The 18,138-nt window shown below is 35.8% G+C and overlaps 1 protein-coding gene across 1 annotated transcript in view; it reads right to left on the minus strand.

The window, feature by feature from the left end:
- Positions 1–18,138, minus strand: part of PCLO (piccolo presynaptic cytomatrix protein) — a 355,223-nt gene that overhangs the window by 80,500 nt on the left and 256,585 nt on the right. The window contains exons 12-13 of the mRNA XM_061989223.1: positions 1,690–1,798; positions 1,029–1,096 (exon numbers count right to left, since the gene is read on the minus strand). Coding sequence (XP_061845207.1) covers positions 1,029–1,096; positions 1,690–1,798 — 177 coding nt within the window. The remainder of the gene's footprint in view (positions 1–1,028; positions 1,097–1,689; positions 1,799–18,138) is intronic.

The following is an 18,138-nucleotide window of genomic DNA, read 5'->3' on the forward strand; positions in this document are numbered from 1 at the left end:
TTGGACTTGCTGTAGTTTGCTAAAGCTTTGTTTTGTTTTGTCTGGCTGCAACAACAATTGCCTAATGGCCAGATGACTATAACCTTAATTTGTCTGAGCTATGTTTCACCTTGTATAATTGTATAGTATGATGTCCATTCTTGTTAGTCTTCATATATATAAAGGCACAATAGTAATTGTACTGTGTAGATTCAAATATTTCTGACTCCAGATTAATAATGCAGCTTATAGGGGCACAGGCCTGGGGTGACAAGAGTCCTGCAAAGTTTGGGCACAGGAGCATAGCTAAGACACCAGGGATACCAGCAACTTGCTGGTCAGTTGCCGACACTGATGCAAACTCAGGAACTGGGCTAACTAAACGTTTGGGGGTAACCAACAGAACAAAGAACAAGAATAAATGACATGCAAAGTGTAAAATATCCCATCAAGTTACATGCAATGCAGAGCTGCTGACTGGTGAGGAAAGAACAAAGCATGCTAGAAGACATAAACCAGGCCCCAAGCAGGATCCTAAAGTGAAGAGGAAGGAATAATCAACATCATCTACCTTCCAGCAAGAAGGAGTCAAAAACTCTCACCACAAACATCACACTCTCCCAGCAAATTCCTCAGGAGGCTGTCAAATAGCTGCAATCCCCCCAGAGTGAAAGCTCTGCCTGCAGGGCCTTAGGCTGCCAAAGGAGGACCATTATGACATAGTTTTCTGTGGCACATAAAGATGAAAGGGCAGCTGATGGAGGCTTTCTATGGATAACAAATGTTAGCTGCAGTATCGTTTCTGGCATTTCCCCTATATTAATTATAGTGTAGCCTGCATCAGTATGGATTGAACTGGGCTAATCATTGAACTGGGCTAAAATAACAATAAGTCCTTGGCTTTGTATATAAAGCGTGGTCAGCTTTCTGCCCATGGTGTGATTTGGGATGTAAAACCTGAGCTTACAATGCTTATCCTATCTTATACCACATCCAATTTCCAGTTGCTCTCTGGTCAGACAATATCAAAGCAACGATTTGGCGCTCACCTGCCTTTACTGGCTCATGTAGCTCCAGGTGCTGGGGATTCTCAGAGTCTGAGAGCATGTTCAGGTCCCTAAAGAAAGCAATGAGAAGCCTGAGACAAAAGAAACTCTTTTCTCATACCCTCATTATTATATTAAGTAGGTAAATGAATAGTGGTTTATGACAGAAAGCAGCTCCCAAGCATGGCCCCTTCTTAGCTGATACATATTTGCAATGCTGTTAAAGAGCTGAGAAGAAAACGTTCTTTTAAGGTGAAAATTTTAATGGCTTGAATGCAAGTTTATACATTTCTCACAATCCTTAAATGACTTTCATCTAAAGGATACAGATTTCAGTAAAAGTGAAGTTGGTGCTAAATTCCCATCTTTTTCTAATTAGTAAATTCATTTAATTCAGTCAATGAAAAGAGATTGTGGCCTGACAATGGATACATCATTTTTTAGAAAAGTATAATTACTAATATCTGCCTCAGTTTCTCTTCCCATGACTTTAAAAGAAAAAATAAAATAACAGACCTCCCACAGTCACAGTGAACTCTTGCTAATTGTTACAGTGATGCTTCATGCTAACAAAGGTTCCACCTTAACAACTGTAAATTAAAAAAAAAAAAAAAGCCATGAAAAGCCAAAAAAAATGGAAACAGAAAGATGGGGAAAAACTCACAGTCTTACACATATTTCTGCTTCCCCACTCTGTTGACTAATAATGCTCTGGACTTCTTCATAAGTTTTCCCAGTGAGGGGGATGCCATTCCATTCCAGCACCTGCATTCCTAAGAAGGCAAAACTTAATGAGATCAAGTGATCAGATTTTGACAAATACATCAGACAGACTATATTGATAAGACGATTTCATGTGACATTCAGTGAATGTTGCTTAAAAGGCACAACACATTATCAAAGCCCATTTAATTCACACAGATTAGACTGTTGAATATTTTTGTCCCATCAGCTACAATTAACCTGTTGAAACAAGGCAGGAGATTAATTCCTTTCTGATTTGAAATATACGTGCATCTTCCACAGTTCTGGTCGTATGATATTGATAAACTTTTGCAATATCAAAAGCATGCACACCTACCAACATGTCAAGAAAACAAAACTTTTTATATATCGGGCATTTCCTGGCCAGTCATGGTCTTGGAAGATAACTGTTCCCTGGCACATTGTTGTTAAGAAAAATAGGACTGAATTTGTCAATATGTGATATAGTAATTAAAATACATTTCCTCCACTTTGTCACTTACAAAAATACAACTAGGTGAAGGCAGTTGGACTAATGGATTTTAAATTAAAAACCTTTGTCCACATTTCAAAGATCAGCCTGGAAATAGTTAGATTTAAATTTTACCTCTGTATCTTCTCTCATGAAGAAGTGGTAAAGCAGCTGAACATAATTCATTGTGGAAGTTAAAAACAGAGCTATAATATCCAAGTTGAAAAATACTGAATACTGATCTAATCTGTTGTGTCTTCCAAGTGTTCCAGGACTAAGCCAGGAGACTCGATATAGAGCAAGGTACTTTTATAAGGATATTTCTGCTCAGTATTTACAGAGTCAATCCCTCTATAAATCATTTGAGGTGTGTTCTGATAAGATGAAAAATCATACAGTTATAGTAAACTGTATATTCATATCTGGCAGTCACAGCTCAGGTTCTGAGAGCTGCATTCATATTTTGAAGTAGTTAGTCATTAGGATAACTCCAAAGAGCTTAACTTCTCACTAATGTACAAATGTCAGAATTTCAAGCCTCTAGCTCTAGTGGAAAAAATTGCTTAATGGGACAAGATACTAAATTCTTAATAGTCCATTAAAAGCAATGTATTATAAAACTTCTGAAAAACACATCATCCACACAGCAAAGAAAGCCACAAACACTTAGCTTGCTACCACTTACACAGATAAAACCAAGTCTTCACCTGGGTCATATTTTTATTTCAAAGTCCTGTGCAGTTGCATATAATAAATGGGAAAAATAATGAAGTGAAATGAGGAGATAAACTCATGGGAAAATGTGTTACTAAATAAAATATGAGAATTGTCCATGAAATAAAGCAGATGAAATAATTTGACAATTGAAGAATATGAGAAATAAAGACTATATATTACAAAATTTTCCATACCCTGTGAATTAGGGTATGAAATATCAGATTTGCTCATAACTTTTGTCAGTAAGAATTTACTGTTTTGTTAGCAGCAGTTAACAGAAATATAAACTGTGTAGAATGACTAAAAAGTGATGCTTAGAAGGCAGCAAAGCCAGCTGCTTACTGCCAAAATAGATTTGTTTTTTCTTGAAATTTAGCCCCTTTCATATACTAGCCATCATTCAAAAGTGTGATCTTGCTTTTGCTTGTTAGAGCAGATCTGGTTTTAAGCTCAGTTCCTCTGGAATAAAGCAACAGTAATTATGAATAAATGCATCTCTCTCTGATTTTCTTCAATATAAATATAACAGCATGTACTCTGTCTTTAGAAGGCTTCTAGAAAGGAAGGAACTGAAGTTATTTTTATTTTGTTGTCACTATGTGCCCTCATAATGTTATTGTGGCACAGGATGTTGAGGACCACAGTACAAATCTATTAAGACAAGCCAAGCCATCACTTGTAAATGTTGGGAAGGAGCAAGAATAAAAGTGGAAAGTTGTAAATATTTGAGAAAGTGGTTAGCATCCCTTTGTAATAGAAAAGAAAAAAAGAAAAAAAAAAGAAAAAAGAAAAAAAGAAAAAAAGAAAAAAGCTTTGTTGACAAAATGCATCTAGCTATTGTCCAAAGTGTATCACATCCTGCTGTATGGCTGCAGAAACAAATTTACCAGGGGAACAAGGGAACAGTAAGGTTATCACCAATGACTGGATTTAATTTAAAAGAGCAGCAGGAAGAGCCCAGTTGAGTAGCACTGCAGTGCTTGGATGTGGAAATCAAGTCTAATTTCCACTGATGAGACTTTCACGGAGTGCAATGGCACTGCAGTCACTCACCTGGTCAGTAAGGCCAAGCACACATGAACAAAGCAGAAAGCCAAAAGAATATTGAATCTTAACAGGCTTGTCGCACACAGAGATCCATTTAAGCTGTCAGTATAGGGATGTTTTCTTTTTATTGTCTGCCTTGTGGATTCATGAATGTTTAAAATCAAAGCAATTTAAACATGACTTAATTGATCTGATTGATAGCCCCGGAGTCTAAGGAAAGTTTTTAGGCAGGAAGGCAAGTTACTCTTAAGGAGTAACTGCTAAATATCTTTTGCTTAGAAAACAATACTGTTACAAAGGAAATCTTTAGAAGGGATGTGAGTCTAATCAGCAAAAATAATAATAATTAAAAAAAATACTGAGAAGTTACAAGATATAGGTGATAACATTTTTTTTACCTAAAAATCAATCACATTCTGTAACTAGTCTTTGGTAGTCAGGACATGTTATTCATATTACCAACACATTGAATGCTTCAAATCATCAGTTTAGTTGACAACAAACAGGAAGATGCAAAAACTTCACAACTCCGCTGACTTAGGAAGAACTAGTAGTTGCCCTGATAATTGAATCCATAATTTTATTTTTTATTTTATTGATACAGCTACTTTCTGCATTGATGGTGAGTGATGACTTATTTTTAGCAATATCAGCTCCCACAGTCAGCAGATCAGCTCTATACATCGAGACCTCCTGCCTGCTCCACTAAGTGTGCTGACACACATCATTTACTCAGTGTTTTTGGTATCTACTTTATAGTGACATTTATAACCTGGAACTAGAAGAAGCTTATAACTTTCTTCTGATTATAAAATGATTATTCCAGAGAGGGAACCTCATACATTCATAAGCGTTATGCAGATATTTGAATTTAGCTAGATTAATACCATCCTTTCCCTCTTAAAAATGTGCTACAGTCCTACAGTACTGAGAGAAAGAAGTCTACAGTGTTGATATAGTCTTCCATATGCATCTATTTACAGCCAGAGAGGTTATAAAAATCTAAGTGTACCTTTCCCCTGACACAGCATAGTCATTGTGTTCTTCTTCATAAGTACCGAATAAATATCTCAAGTCACCTGTACTTGTTATAGTTTCTGCTGTGCTTAAACGAAAAGCTTACTCCCAGAGGGAAAGTCAGTGCTTATGCTGCAGAAGTGAGGAAGGGCCAAGAACCCTCTTGGGAAAGAGAGGGTGGAATTTTGTTGTACTACATTATATTGCCATACTTAACACATGCAGCTTAATGCTGTTCAAGATTGCCAGGTTCTTTTTTATCAACTAGATTAACATTTGTTATTTTTGTTTAGGCATGAGTAGGTCAATTATCTCTTAACTGATAACAACAAAAACTCTGCAGAACTGATTTCCTGTTTCTAACATTTTGTCTAGTCATTTGACAGCTTCTGAAATGTAAGCTAGGTCCTGGTGAAACTTGAATTTGCTTTTAACAGTGGGAAGTCAGGGACTATTAAGTAGTATCTTGTATCAGCTCAGGGATGAAAGTATTTGAGATATCCACCTGGAGTCCCTGAGGAGCATTCAGAATGCTTTGCTGAAGATCTGTGAAATTCTGGGGAAGAGAATTTTTGGGTAGAAAATTTTGATAATGTGGGAAAAGGATATCTAGTACCAGACCTGAGCTTACAAAACCACATGCAATTTCTCAGGAGCCTGAGTAAATCTTTGTCCAAAAATGAAGTGCTGGTCTACTGAAACTTGCTTGGACTGACCACATGGTTTGAACTGGTAACCTTCTGTTCATAATGTGTATTGCTCATGCTAAGCAACTAAGTCTTCTAATTGCTGACTATTTAGATTTATAAACAACAAATGTAGAACAACTTTTGGAACAAAATGATCACATAACTAAGCTACTTGGTCTAATGGTAGGTGTCCCTGCCCATGGTAGGGGAGTTGGAACTTGATCATAGAATCATAGAATGGTAGGGGTTGGAAGGGACCTTTAGAAATCATCTAGTCCAACACAGTAAGCCTTCGTCCCTGACAAGCCACGGCACTCTCTCGGCCACATCCCTGATCTTGGCTTCCATCTTAAATATCTTTAAGATCCCTTCCAACCCTAACCATTCTATGATTCTATAATAGGAAGGACTATGTTGGTACTGCTTCCTGTTTAGTCTTGCAAAGTGTCTTATAATTGCTCAGTGAAGAATTGCAAAATGCATCTCAGTACTAATGTTCAAACGTCTATAAGGCACTTTTGAATCTTATTTTTTTTAGTATGTTTACAAGTACTGCAAAATTGCAGGTTGTCCAGAAAGATTGTGGAGTCTCTGTCCTTGGATGTCCAACAGGACAGCCCTAGGCAACCTGCTCTCACTACCCCTGCTTTGATCAAGAAGTTTGAACTAGGTGCTCACCAGAGGTGCTTTCCAGTCTTATTTTTTAATTCTGTGTAAATGAAATAAATTTTTCTTTATAAACTATGCTTATGCTTCACCCACAAATGTTGTATTTCCGTGTATCAAAGAAAGTAGAAATAGCACTCTCTGCATTTTAGATCTGCACTGTAGTGTCCATAAAGAGTTCAGAGTGCAGGTCCATGAATTCACTGATTTAGTCTAACTGAGGAAAATAATAAAATAAACGTTCCTTATCTTTTTGAACTTCTACACTTGAATGGGTACATACTCAAACTATCTTTTTATTTTTTCATGGAGAAATTTTTAGCAACAATGAAAAAGTCTGCAATATCAAAAGATCCAAAATTAGTTCCATGGGTACTGTTGAATTCTATGTGTCTAAATCTCATAGTTTCTTGATTTACATTCCACTTTAAAAGCTAGATACAATTGCATCTTGTATGGTGGAACACAGTATTTAGAAGAAACTTAAACAAAAATAATTGTTCTTTGTTCTACTTTTTGGTGCAGGTACTTTGATGTAGTTCCTTTGGGTAGACTCTGCCCTCATTAAGTAATGATTAATTAAACTAATCAGCTTTCATTCTATTTAAAAATAAAGTATAAGAAAGATCTGAGAGCTGATACAGTCATTGTTTTATTGTCTCTTTTAGGAGTACTGATAAAGAAAAGATATTTATAATAGTCTTACAGAGAGTGATCAAAACATACTACCAACTGTGGTCTTGATCCAACAAACAAGAAAACAATCTTAATTTTCAAATATTTCCTGCCACTGAATTTGGTATACTATGGTGATACAGACCACTTAACACTAAAATTGTTGCTTTTAACAGTTAACAGTGAAGATTAGATGATATCATGGTAATGTCAAATGTATTAACCTACAAGCATTACAGGAGCTGATCTCTTCAGCGTATAAACAATCCATGTCCATGGCCAATGCTTTGAGGACTTGTTCTTTCGAGATGAAGTTCAAGGACTATGGCTATGAGCACCATGGCACGGATGCAGACATTGGTTCTCTTTCTACTTAATGCCAATTTTAGGAATTCTATTAGCTTTACTCATGACTTATACTAATGCAAAACACTAATGCAAATACTCTTTAAAAAACAAAATTACTAGATAGTACCTGTACAAAAGCTTTGGATCAAACCTTGCTCTGTATTTGTGTACACTAGGAGTGACACAGAGTTCAGAAATTTTCAAGAAATTATAGTTTTGCTGAAGTGCCAGTGATAGGAGTGATTCAGAGACAGTCTCAGAATATTTATAATACCGTGCTTACGTATTCAGAAGTTTTCAGGAGAAACACACGTTACAAGAGAATACCAGATAAATGATTGTTTTTTCCCTGAAGTGAAATGATTTATTTATCCACATAAGCAATAGAGGAAAGTTGCAAATATCCTAGGCTAGTGCTCCAGAATATCTCATCATATACCCAGAAGAGCTACTTCTAGCTTCCTTCTCAGTAATCGCAGAGTCTGTGACTTTGCATTAAGATCTTGAAAACTGTTATTTTCATTAACTCCATGGAACCATGTATTTATCAGTTATTTAGATTCAATGATTTCATATAGAGATGGCTGGTGAGATGTTTGTTCCTTTACCCTTCAGCCTTCATAAAGAAGTTGCCTATATGATATGGGAAAGCAACTGAAAGAAGAGGAAACAGCAAACTAACTAAAGTGTCAATGATGTCTTTGGGGGTTTGGCATGGTCTGAATTCGGAAAGGTTATAGCATCTGTTTCCACATTTACCCCAGACATTCTTCTATAATTTATTTTTTGTCCGCTTCCTTAATAGTGATCAAGGGCTTCATGAGGATACTGCAAGGAGATTATATATATTTATATCACATTAAAACATCTTTGAAGAGCTCCTACCCTACTTACGTTTCTGATCTCAAAAAAAAAACCATCTTCAGCCCACTATGTGGGAATAAAAGTACCAAAGCTGAACTCTTTAACAGAATAAGGTTGTGTATTTAACCTTCCTATTCATAAAAAAAAAATGCAAATCAAATTATAAAATATGCAGACAGATTAGCTAGCAATGTGCCCTCATGGTCAAGAAAGCTAATACCATTCTGGCATGCATTAAGAAGAGTGTGGCCAGTAAGTGAAGGGAGGTCCTCCTCCGCCTCTACTCTGCCCTTGTGAGGATACATCTGGAGTCCTGTGTCCAGTTCCAGGCTCTGCAGTTTAAGAGGGACAGAGAACTTCTAGAGAGAGTCCAGAGCAGGGCTATCAAGATGATTAGAGGACTAGAGCATCTTTATTATGAGGAAAGACTGTGGGATCTGGGACTGTTCAATCTAGAGAAGATCGAGGAGCAATTTCATTAACATAAATAGTTCATTGAATCATAGAATCAAAGGGAGATTTAGAGATTATCTAGTCCAAGCCTCCCTGCAGAAACATGTTCACCTAGATCAGGTTGCATAGGAACATGTCCAGGTGGGTCTTGACGACCTCCAAGGAAGGAGACTCCACAATTCCTCTAGGCAGCCTGTTCCACTGCTCTGTAACCCTCACAGTAAAATAGTATTTTCTTATATTTAAATGGAACTTTTTGTGTTCCAGCTTCATCCCATTACCTCTTGTCCTGTTGCTAGATACCATAGCAAAAAAGGGGTGCCCCAACTTCCTGACACCCACCCTTTTGACATTTATAAATGTTAATAAGATCTCCCCTCAGTCTTCTCTTTTCTAGACTAAACAGCTCCAGTTCCCGCAGCCTTTCCTAGTATGAAAGATGTTCTTGTCCCCTGAGCATCTTGGTGGCCCCATGCTGGACTCTCTCCAGAAGTTCTCAGTCCCAGAGAACGTTTAAAAAGTATATGTCAAGAGGATGGGGCAGTACTTTTTTCTGCAGTTTCCAGTGACAGGACTAGGGCTAACGGACAAGAAGTGGAACACAAAATGTTCCATTCAAACTTAAGGAAGAACTTTTTACTGTAAGGGTGACAGAGCACTGGCACAGACTGGCCAGGGAGGGTGTGGAGTCTCCTTCTCTGGAGGTTTTCAAAACTCACCTGGATGCATTCCTGTGTGAACTGGTCAAGGTGGTCCTGCTTTAGCACAGGGGTTGGACTAGATGATCTCTAAAGATCCCTTCCAACTGCTCTTACACTATGGTTATATAAGTAAGTCTTGGTATTAGAGTTTCTGACTGTCAACTTAAAGGCACAGTTTCCATCCATCTTCTGTTATTTTCCATGCTTTTTCTCCTCTTTAGAGTCATCCTTAAGATATGAGCTGGCTGCATGATTAAAGTTGAAATTGAAAGGAATCTGAAAATCATCCAAGGATTTTACTTCTCTGAATGTGAATCCCAAAATAATTGCTTCAAATACAGAAATACTAAACTGAGCCACTGAACATATCTTGCATTCTATTCCCATCTGTAACATAATGTACACTATTATAATCTTAATTTTAGTCACTTTGAATTCACATATACTAGAGTCCCTAGAGTTCCTAATTACTTCCAAAAAGTCAGACTAGACATGTATAAAAAGTATTATTTTTTCCATTTCTAGAGTCTTAGAGATGCTTTTGTGTTGAAATTTTTAAAGATCTAGACATTACAATATCAGAATAGAGCCTCTGGTTTTTGTTGCATCATAGTTATACACATAGATTGCAGAGGTTTATTCTCATTTAGATTGTAAATGTTAGCATTTTTCTACTTCATAGAAGAATTAAAATTCAGAAATGTTACTTTGAAATCCCAGAAAGTGCTATAAAAGTTAAATATGCACTCAGAACAAGGAGAAACGATTGTTGCAGTCTGACACTCAGCACTAAATTACTTTATGATCTGTGTTTTCCAGTTATATTTCTTTTAATTCTAAACCTTTCTGATGGTTAAAAATAGGTTGATGGAAGTCAACCTATTAATGGACTTCCCTGTACTGCTGGGCATGAATTACACCAAACTCATTACTTTTTGTAGACACTTTAACTTCCTCTCTCATTCGTCATTTGCACTCAGTCTCAGTATTTTCCATTATTAAAATAATTATTATATAGACAACACTCAATTCTTAAAAATGGATGCATTGTTTATCAAATAGAAATGATATAATGGACCTGCTCTGCTGCTACTATGAAATGACATTTATAAAACTACAACTAGAGCAAATCAACCTTGAATTTGGAATGTACTTGAAATTTACAGATAGCGATATACCACACCACTCATTGGTAAAGCTGCATTGGTAAAGTTATCAACACAACACTAAACAGCTCTCTAATTTAGTCTGCCTTCAGATTTCTCAATATATTGGCACATGATTCTGTAGATCATCCTTCAGTTGGAACTATGCTAGGACAACAAGTTATGATCTGGATCTATTTGTACTATGAGCTCTCAGCAAGGTAAATGAAGATTAGAGTTACTGTTTATGAAAATAACTATGATATAAATGATAAATTTATAGTGCTTTCATCACTGTTATATCCTAAAACATATTACATCAGAGTTATAGACAGAGGATAGGTTATACTATGCTGAACAAAGTTCTGTCAAGTAATCATCCAGTGTTTCAAAAAATTATTGTTGCTTGAAACATATTGTTCACTGAAAGTATTTTATTTATTTTATTTTATTTACATTGCTTTCCATAGTATCATATGAAAGAATGATTTTGCTAGAGAGATGAGCTTCCTGTAGAGCTCTAATTTAACTGTATGTCTTAAAAATTGCATTTTCAGGTTATGTTCACAAAAGTCCCACTTTTAAAAGTAGTTTACTACAAATTCAGATGTTTAAAAAAACTTATAATATATATATGATAAAAAAAAAAATCTGTTTAATTTAAAGTCACCTAAATATCAGTAAACAATGAGGCTGCAGGAATTCATCTTTGTCTACTTCATGAGTGATAGATGTATAAACATTATTTTCTTCAGGGGTTTAGTGTCAGGTATGAAATTATACTAGTACATCTCTGACTCTGTTCCGTATTTATTAATGTTGATGTATTTAGAATTGAGTGGAATTATTTTTGTTTTCCAATTTTGAGGAAGAAATTATTCTCTTTTACACAAATGCAGTTCTCTTAGTCCAGCTTTGATCAGTTACAACTGAGAATGGAATGATATTTAGGTTTTAAATTTTCTTTTGTAGGGGTAATAGAGACACGATGCAAGTATACAGTTCTTTTAGAGTTACAGTGTGTGTCTGAAGAACCAATCTCTCTGTACTAGTTTCTAGTCTCCTTAAGAGTATAAATACTACAGCAAACATGTCAAACAAAGTATATATAAAACACTATTCTGTTGTCAAAACAATGAGACTCAGAGCACAATTCTTAATTTACATTAAAAGAAAACTGACATAGCTCATAAGTGTTAAAATGTCTTTTGCACTTCCAAATAGATAAATAAATAAATAAGCTTTAATACTCTCTCTTTGACTTAGGAGTGAAATACTTCATAAAGGAGAAGGCCCATTGGCTGCTGCTAAGATACCCACGACCTAATCTTCCCTTTTTCCTCTGCCAAGATCAAACTCAGCAAAGTGGATCCAAGACAGACCAAATCTCTCCAGCCAAGTAGCACTGGTGTCTATATGTCAGAGGAGGACTTATACGTGACATTCCGTTTTGCCTCTTTTCTCTATCACTTTCTTCAATCAAAATATCCCCCATTAATGAAAGAATACAGGATAGATTGGGTTCAGACCTGTCATAGTTGCTACATCAAAAAAAGGGCAAATATACAGCACTCTGTGGTATCATAATTGCTGCCAAAGTGGCAAGAAAAATTGAGTCAAGAGAGAGATCCCCTCAAGAGTAGGATCTCTGCTCTGTCAAGTAGAGCTACATAATAAAAACCTTAAGACTAGTATAAATTAAGTATGAGCAATAATTTATGTATGTAGGACTCACAGAAGGAATGGTGGTGGAAGGAAAAAGAGATTCATGGCACATAGGTTCACAGGTCAACAAGATCCCAAGACATTTACATGTGGCTTCTCATGACACTTATCTTAGAAAAGGGAAAACAGTCTGAAAAATATAGGGCAGAGACACACTATAGAAAACAACTGACTAAACTAAAGCGCATCCTGAAACACCAAGGGACAATGACAGGAAGATAAAGAACAGGACTGAGGCCATAAGACCCACAAGATAAGGAAAGAAGAGTTCAGAGAGTAACCCAGGACATTTTCTAGTGACTCACAGAGATATGAGATAGAGAAACAAAAGACCACATTCACATCAGCTTCCAAAAGTGTTCAAAAGGCACCTCTAAAACCATCACTGTTGCCAACTTAAGAATCCAGAGGGTAATAATAACATAACACAATAGTTGCTATACCACACATTCTAGTGCTTAGGAGAATGTGAGTTTGAGAGGATGGGTTTATTTAGAAGCACAACATGGAAAAAAAACTAATCCAAAAGAAAAGTTAACCAAGGATCCCAACCTGCTGCCTATGTTGGGATGCCCTGAAGATGCTCTTCTGGCACAGTTCTGCACTACCCTGAGGATAAGCTCTTGCTTGATGAAGCCCTGGCTGATCTCCAGCAATGTCATCAATAAAAGACTAGAGTCCAATTAAAAAAAAATGCAATTATTGAGATAATAATTGGGATAATACACCACAAGTAAGGCATGAGCAAAGTTCATTCTTATGCATTGGATGACAACGCAACTTAAGAACAGAAAGATTTTGTGATTCACAGTAAGCAAACATCATTTAAGTAAAAAGTCAAGTCTTCTTAATGGGAATGACTGAAGACCTTAAAATATCACTCTGTCATATAGGATAGAGTGAGAACCTTACTTGATGTGTTCTAATAGGAGTCACTCTGTCAAATAATCATCCCATCTACCCTAGAGGTAATTTTACAATTCTGACACTATGTGATTATTCAAATATAAAGTAGAATTTACTTACTATTGTCTCATTTCTCAGAGTCACGTAACCTGAATATTAAAGACACTGAACACAAACTGCTGACCAAAGCTATGTGGTTCTCATCTCCCCTGTGTATCTTTTCTTTTCCAATTGTATATGTATAATTCTTCTTTTAGGAAAACTTTTGGGAAATTATGCTCTTCAAAATGTAAGTAGGTAAGATAAATCCATGACATTATCTTCAAACCAATATGTTCATGAGCTAAATTTTTCTGTCACATATTGAGTCTTCAGATAGGTAGATTCATCATCATTGAAGTTATTTAAAAACTGATTTCAGTTTTTTGGCATTGCTTTAGCTGGAAAAAATGAAGCAATTCTTTATCTTTTTTTTTTTTTAAATAGCTTTTTTAATTTCAAAAGGATTTTTCAATTTGATGCAATATTTAATTTGAAACTGAAGCAATTTTATCTCTCATTTTTTCAGGAAGAAAATTTTACTTTCTATGAAATCTAACATCTATTTTTATGCTAAAATGGTCATAAGCACAGATGAAAGGGCACAGTCAAGCCAAAATATGATAGTGATGTAGAGTTTATTACTTTGAGGCTGGATTTTAGGAATTGGGGTTTTTTTGCTTGTTTCTCACCTTCTTCATCATTTCATAGACACCTATATTGGCAACAACAACTATTTAGTAGCACTACGAAGTACTGGGTTAAAGTACAGATTTTAAATTAAGAGTATAGAGAGATATGTATGCCAGTTCATAATGCTGTCATATGAGATGGAAATAGATGCTCTAATACTTAACCAAATAAATACTGATGGAGAAATTTTACAAGATGTGCTAGCTAATTAATTTAGAAAAAAATATTTAAGCAAGTAGTATTTGGTTTTCTACAGAAACAGTAACCTATTCACAGAGACAAGGAAATTCTTGACTTCTTATGAGACATCAAAATGTTTTCCCATCAGAAGAGTGTCAGAACGATACAATTCTAACTATTTGAATGATTTTATTTCAATCAACAGTTGTTATGCTTGTCTTGCAGAGGTTAACCTGATGTTTGTACAAATTCCTGACATTATAGCATGTCCATAGCTATAAGACCACAGTAGAAGGTATGTGGAGATTTGTTCTACTCTTGGCTGGTTTAAACAATCAAAAATCTGAAACACAGATGCAAATGTAAAAAAACCAAAAAACACTTCTTTTTTTTTAATCCAATTTAAAACATATTTAGAACAATAAATAAAGAGCGTGGATAGTGAGATGCTTACTTGAAGGGAAGAACTGCATGCACACAAACAAAATCTCCCTTTTGGTTTTACTATATTATTACTATATTATGTTCTTAGAATCAATGTGCCAATTTTTATCTGTTTAAAGGTAAGCATCTTGCCTCAGTTGTTGGCTAGGAATTTGGAGGAGTTAATGAATGGACACAGACTCTTCTTAGGATGTTTCATCTCAAGTGACACCTACTTTGAGTGAGATGAATCACGTCCCCTGGAGTACTCTTCTTTCACTTATGATTACAAAAGGAGACCATAATATAACCTTAAGTAAGATATTTATTTTCATACACCTGAAAATGCATGCATTTATTCCCTCGTTTGTCTTCTAATATTATAAATCACTCCTAGAAACAGAAATGGACTATTTTTCTCTCAATTTAGCAAACTGGCAGCTGTACCTTATTAACACTGAGAAGAATGAATGGAAAGACAGTGAGGAAGATTAATGGGGCATCATCGGAGACTAGTTGTAGATCTGCTTTTGCTACAGCCAGCCAGGTGGTCATCACAGGCAAGCCAATGAGCCTCTGTGCCTCTGTTTCTTTATGTTTTAAAAAGGTATGGTGGAAAGATAATGGCATTGTACATTAACTTTGAGATGTGCTGTTAGTAAAGCTAAGGGTATTTGTGCATCAGAAATCTTACTAACTTTAATAGAGCTGTAGAGGATAGTACTTGTGAAGTATCAAGCGCTATTAACTCTTAAACTTTCCTATCCTTTAATATTAACTCATAAAATTTCATATATGATTCATAAAGGATTTTAACTAAAAAATGTTAGGATTATTCAACTTTAAGAAGTATAGGTTACACATTTGTTAAACAAATGAGAGATACTAAAAGTTATCAGTTAGAAAACATTAATATTTTAACAGTAATGTTGAAAAACTGCAGGATTTGTTCTTCCAAATACAGTGACAATATTAGGCCCAAACTCCATTTTTAGCAACATCTGCTTAGTGACATGCATGGTCCAATTCTAGTGCTGGGTTCAGAGCAACTAGGCTCCCTCATACGATGCTAAGGCTGCCTGCACTGTTTAGTACAGTTCTCAAAGTAGTCTTTCCTGGCAACGCAAGCACTACTCACTGTCTTGGCACAATTCAAGCTAGGAACTAAAAATCAGAAAAATCTGTCAATTTTATATGTGATTTATGAGTAGATTTAATATGTAGAGTCAGAGAAGTCTAACAAAATAGGGATGAAAACTTGTTCAAACTTGGTCATATTCAAGAGTACAGTTCAACATGTACACTGTTTTAGGTTGAGATAGCGCTATCTCTCTCCTAGCTCATTGCAGAGAAGAGAAGAAATAGCTTTGTGGAGTTTAGCTGTATAACAGGGTTAAGCCACACTTACAAATCTGCAACATGAATCAGAGAAAGAGAAGAGAGCTTCAGTAATATCCGTCATACATCTCAATGAGAATGGTTTGGGACATATGACTAAAATTGCCTTTAAAGAAAATAATTAATAATTAAATATTTTAAAGAAATAAATTTCATTTTAAATTACATAATTTTAAATAATTAATCTTATTACCTTAGAATGTAATTCTGCTGATGCTTAAAACTTCTCTTACATACTTGTAACTCTTACAGAAAGTTTTTTTATTATTTGTGTATACAAATTTGACCTGCAGTACTAGATCAAGTAGGTAGCATTATTCTCATAAGTAGGTCCATTGTAATAAATGTAATAAATTGTAATAAAATTGTGCATGAAGAAAGAAATATGTCAATCTATGTAGGGTTCTTGAAAATAAATTTGAAAGCATAATTGCTGAAGCAATATGTACATTCAAGACATGATGGAAACTATCCGTCTGCTACATATCTAGTCAATTTACATGAATACTCAGATAAGATGTTAAAAACAGGCCTGTAACTGTGACTTATGTTACAATACGCTTTTTAATTACATTATAATAAGGATTTGGAATGCAAATCATAGCTTAAGAACTCAATATGAGAAACAGCATCCAGGCAAAAATAGAAAAAACAATCTATGAAGGGCAAGAACTAATCAATTCTATGTCAGATAGTGTAGGAGAGAAGCTTTGGAAAGAAGTAAAGAAAAAAATTAGTAACACAAGTATGTTCCTGTTTGACTGTTCCATACTTTATATTGATGCTAAATTTTGATTCAAACATTGGATTTACATTATGCCCAAAAATTATCATGAACATTTTTTGACATGTGCGTGAGTTCCTTCTTAATGGCAGAGTTGCAATAATAATTTCAATAGTAAATCCCTTACAGCTGCAAGTTTTCAGAGGCAACTTATATGATATTTCTGTGGTTCATTTTCACTGATTGAAAAACTACTTAGCCTTTTCATAGGCAAAAATAGCTTAAATTGTGAATGCTAGCAGGAGGCGGATAATTGCGTTCATGTATGTGTGTATATAGATATTTGAAACTGAACTTTTGAACTCTCAGGAAGAGAGTTCTGGCTACCTGTGAACTGCAACCAGTATAATTTGGTTTGAAATTAATGGAGCAATTAATTATGGGGGACATAACTTATCATATGTCTGCTGGGAATAGAAAACAGTAGAGAGGAAACAGTCCAGTAGGTTTCTGGAGTGTGTGGAAAATAACTTCCTGACACAGCTGGTGAGGAAGCTAAATAGGGAAGCTGCCCCCCTGGACCTATTGTTGGTGAACAGTTAAGGATTTGATAGTGATTTTGTGGTTGGAGGCCATCTTGGGCACAGCTACCCTGAAACTGTAGTTTTCAATACCTGGAGAAGTAAGGAGAGAGGTCAGCAGAACTGTTGCCGTGGACTTCTGGAGGTCAGACTTTGGTCTTTTTAGGAGACAGAGTCCCTTGGGAGGCAGTCTTGAAGGGCAAAGGGGTACAGAAAGGCTGGACATTCTTCAAGAAGGAAACTTTAAAGGTGCAGGAGAAGGCTGTCCCTGTGTGCTAAAAGATGAGCCACGCTGAAGGATCAGCTTTGCCAAACAGAGAGTTTGATTGGAACTCAGGAAAAAAAAGGAGAGTTTATGACCTTTGTAAGAAGTGGCAGGCAACTCAGGAGGACTACAAGGATCTTGTAAGATTATGTAGGGGGAAAATTAGAAAGCTCAAAGCCCAACTAGACCTTAATCTGGTTATTGTCATAAAAGACAATAAAAAATGCTTTTACAAATACATTAGCAACAAAAGATGATTAAGGAGACTCTTCATTCTTTATTGCATCTGAGTGGAAACATAGTGACAAAAGCAAAAGATGAGGTACTTAATGTCTTCTTTACTTCAGTCTTAATAGTAATACTAGTTGTTCTCAGGGTATTAAGTCCCCTGAGCTGTAAGACAGAGATGGGGAGTAGAATGAAGCCCCAAAATCAAAAGGAAATGGTGTGCGACCTGCTACACCACTTAGACACACATAAGTCTGTGGGGCTGGATAGAATCCACCCGAGGGTACTGAGGGAGCCTGCAGAAGTGCTCACAAACCACTTTCTATCATTAACCAGCAGTCCTGGTTAACTGGGGAGGTCCCAGTTGACTGTAAGGTAACAAATGTGACATTCACCTACAAGAAGAGCCAGAA

Source organism: Colius striatus, chromosome 1 (assembly GCF_028858725.1).
Source record: "Colius striatus isolate bColStr4 chromosome 1, bColStr4.1.hap1, whole genome shotgun sequence".
In the NCBI taxonomy this organism is placed as follows: domain Eukaryota; kingdom Metazoa; phylum Chordata; class Aves; order Coliiformes; family Coliidae; genus Colius; species Colius striatus.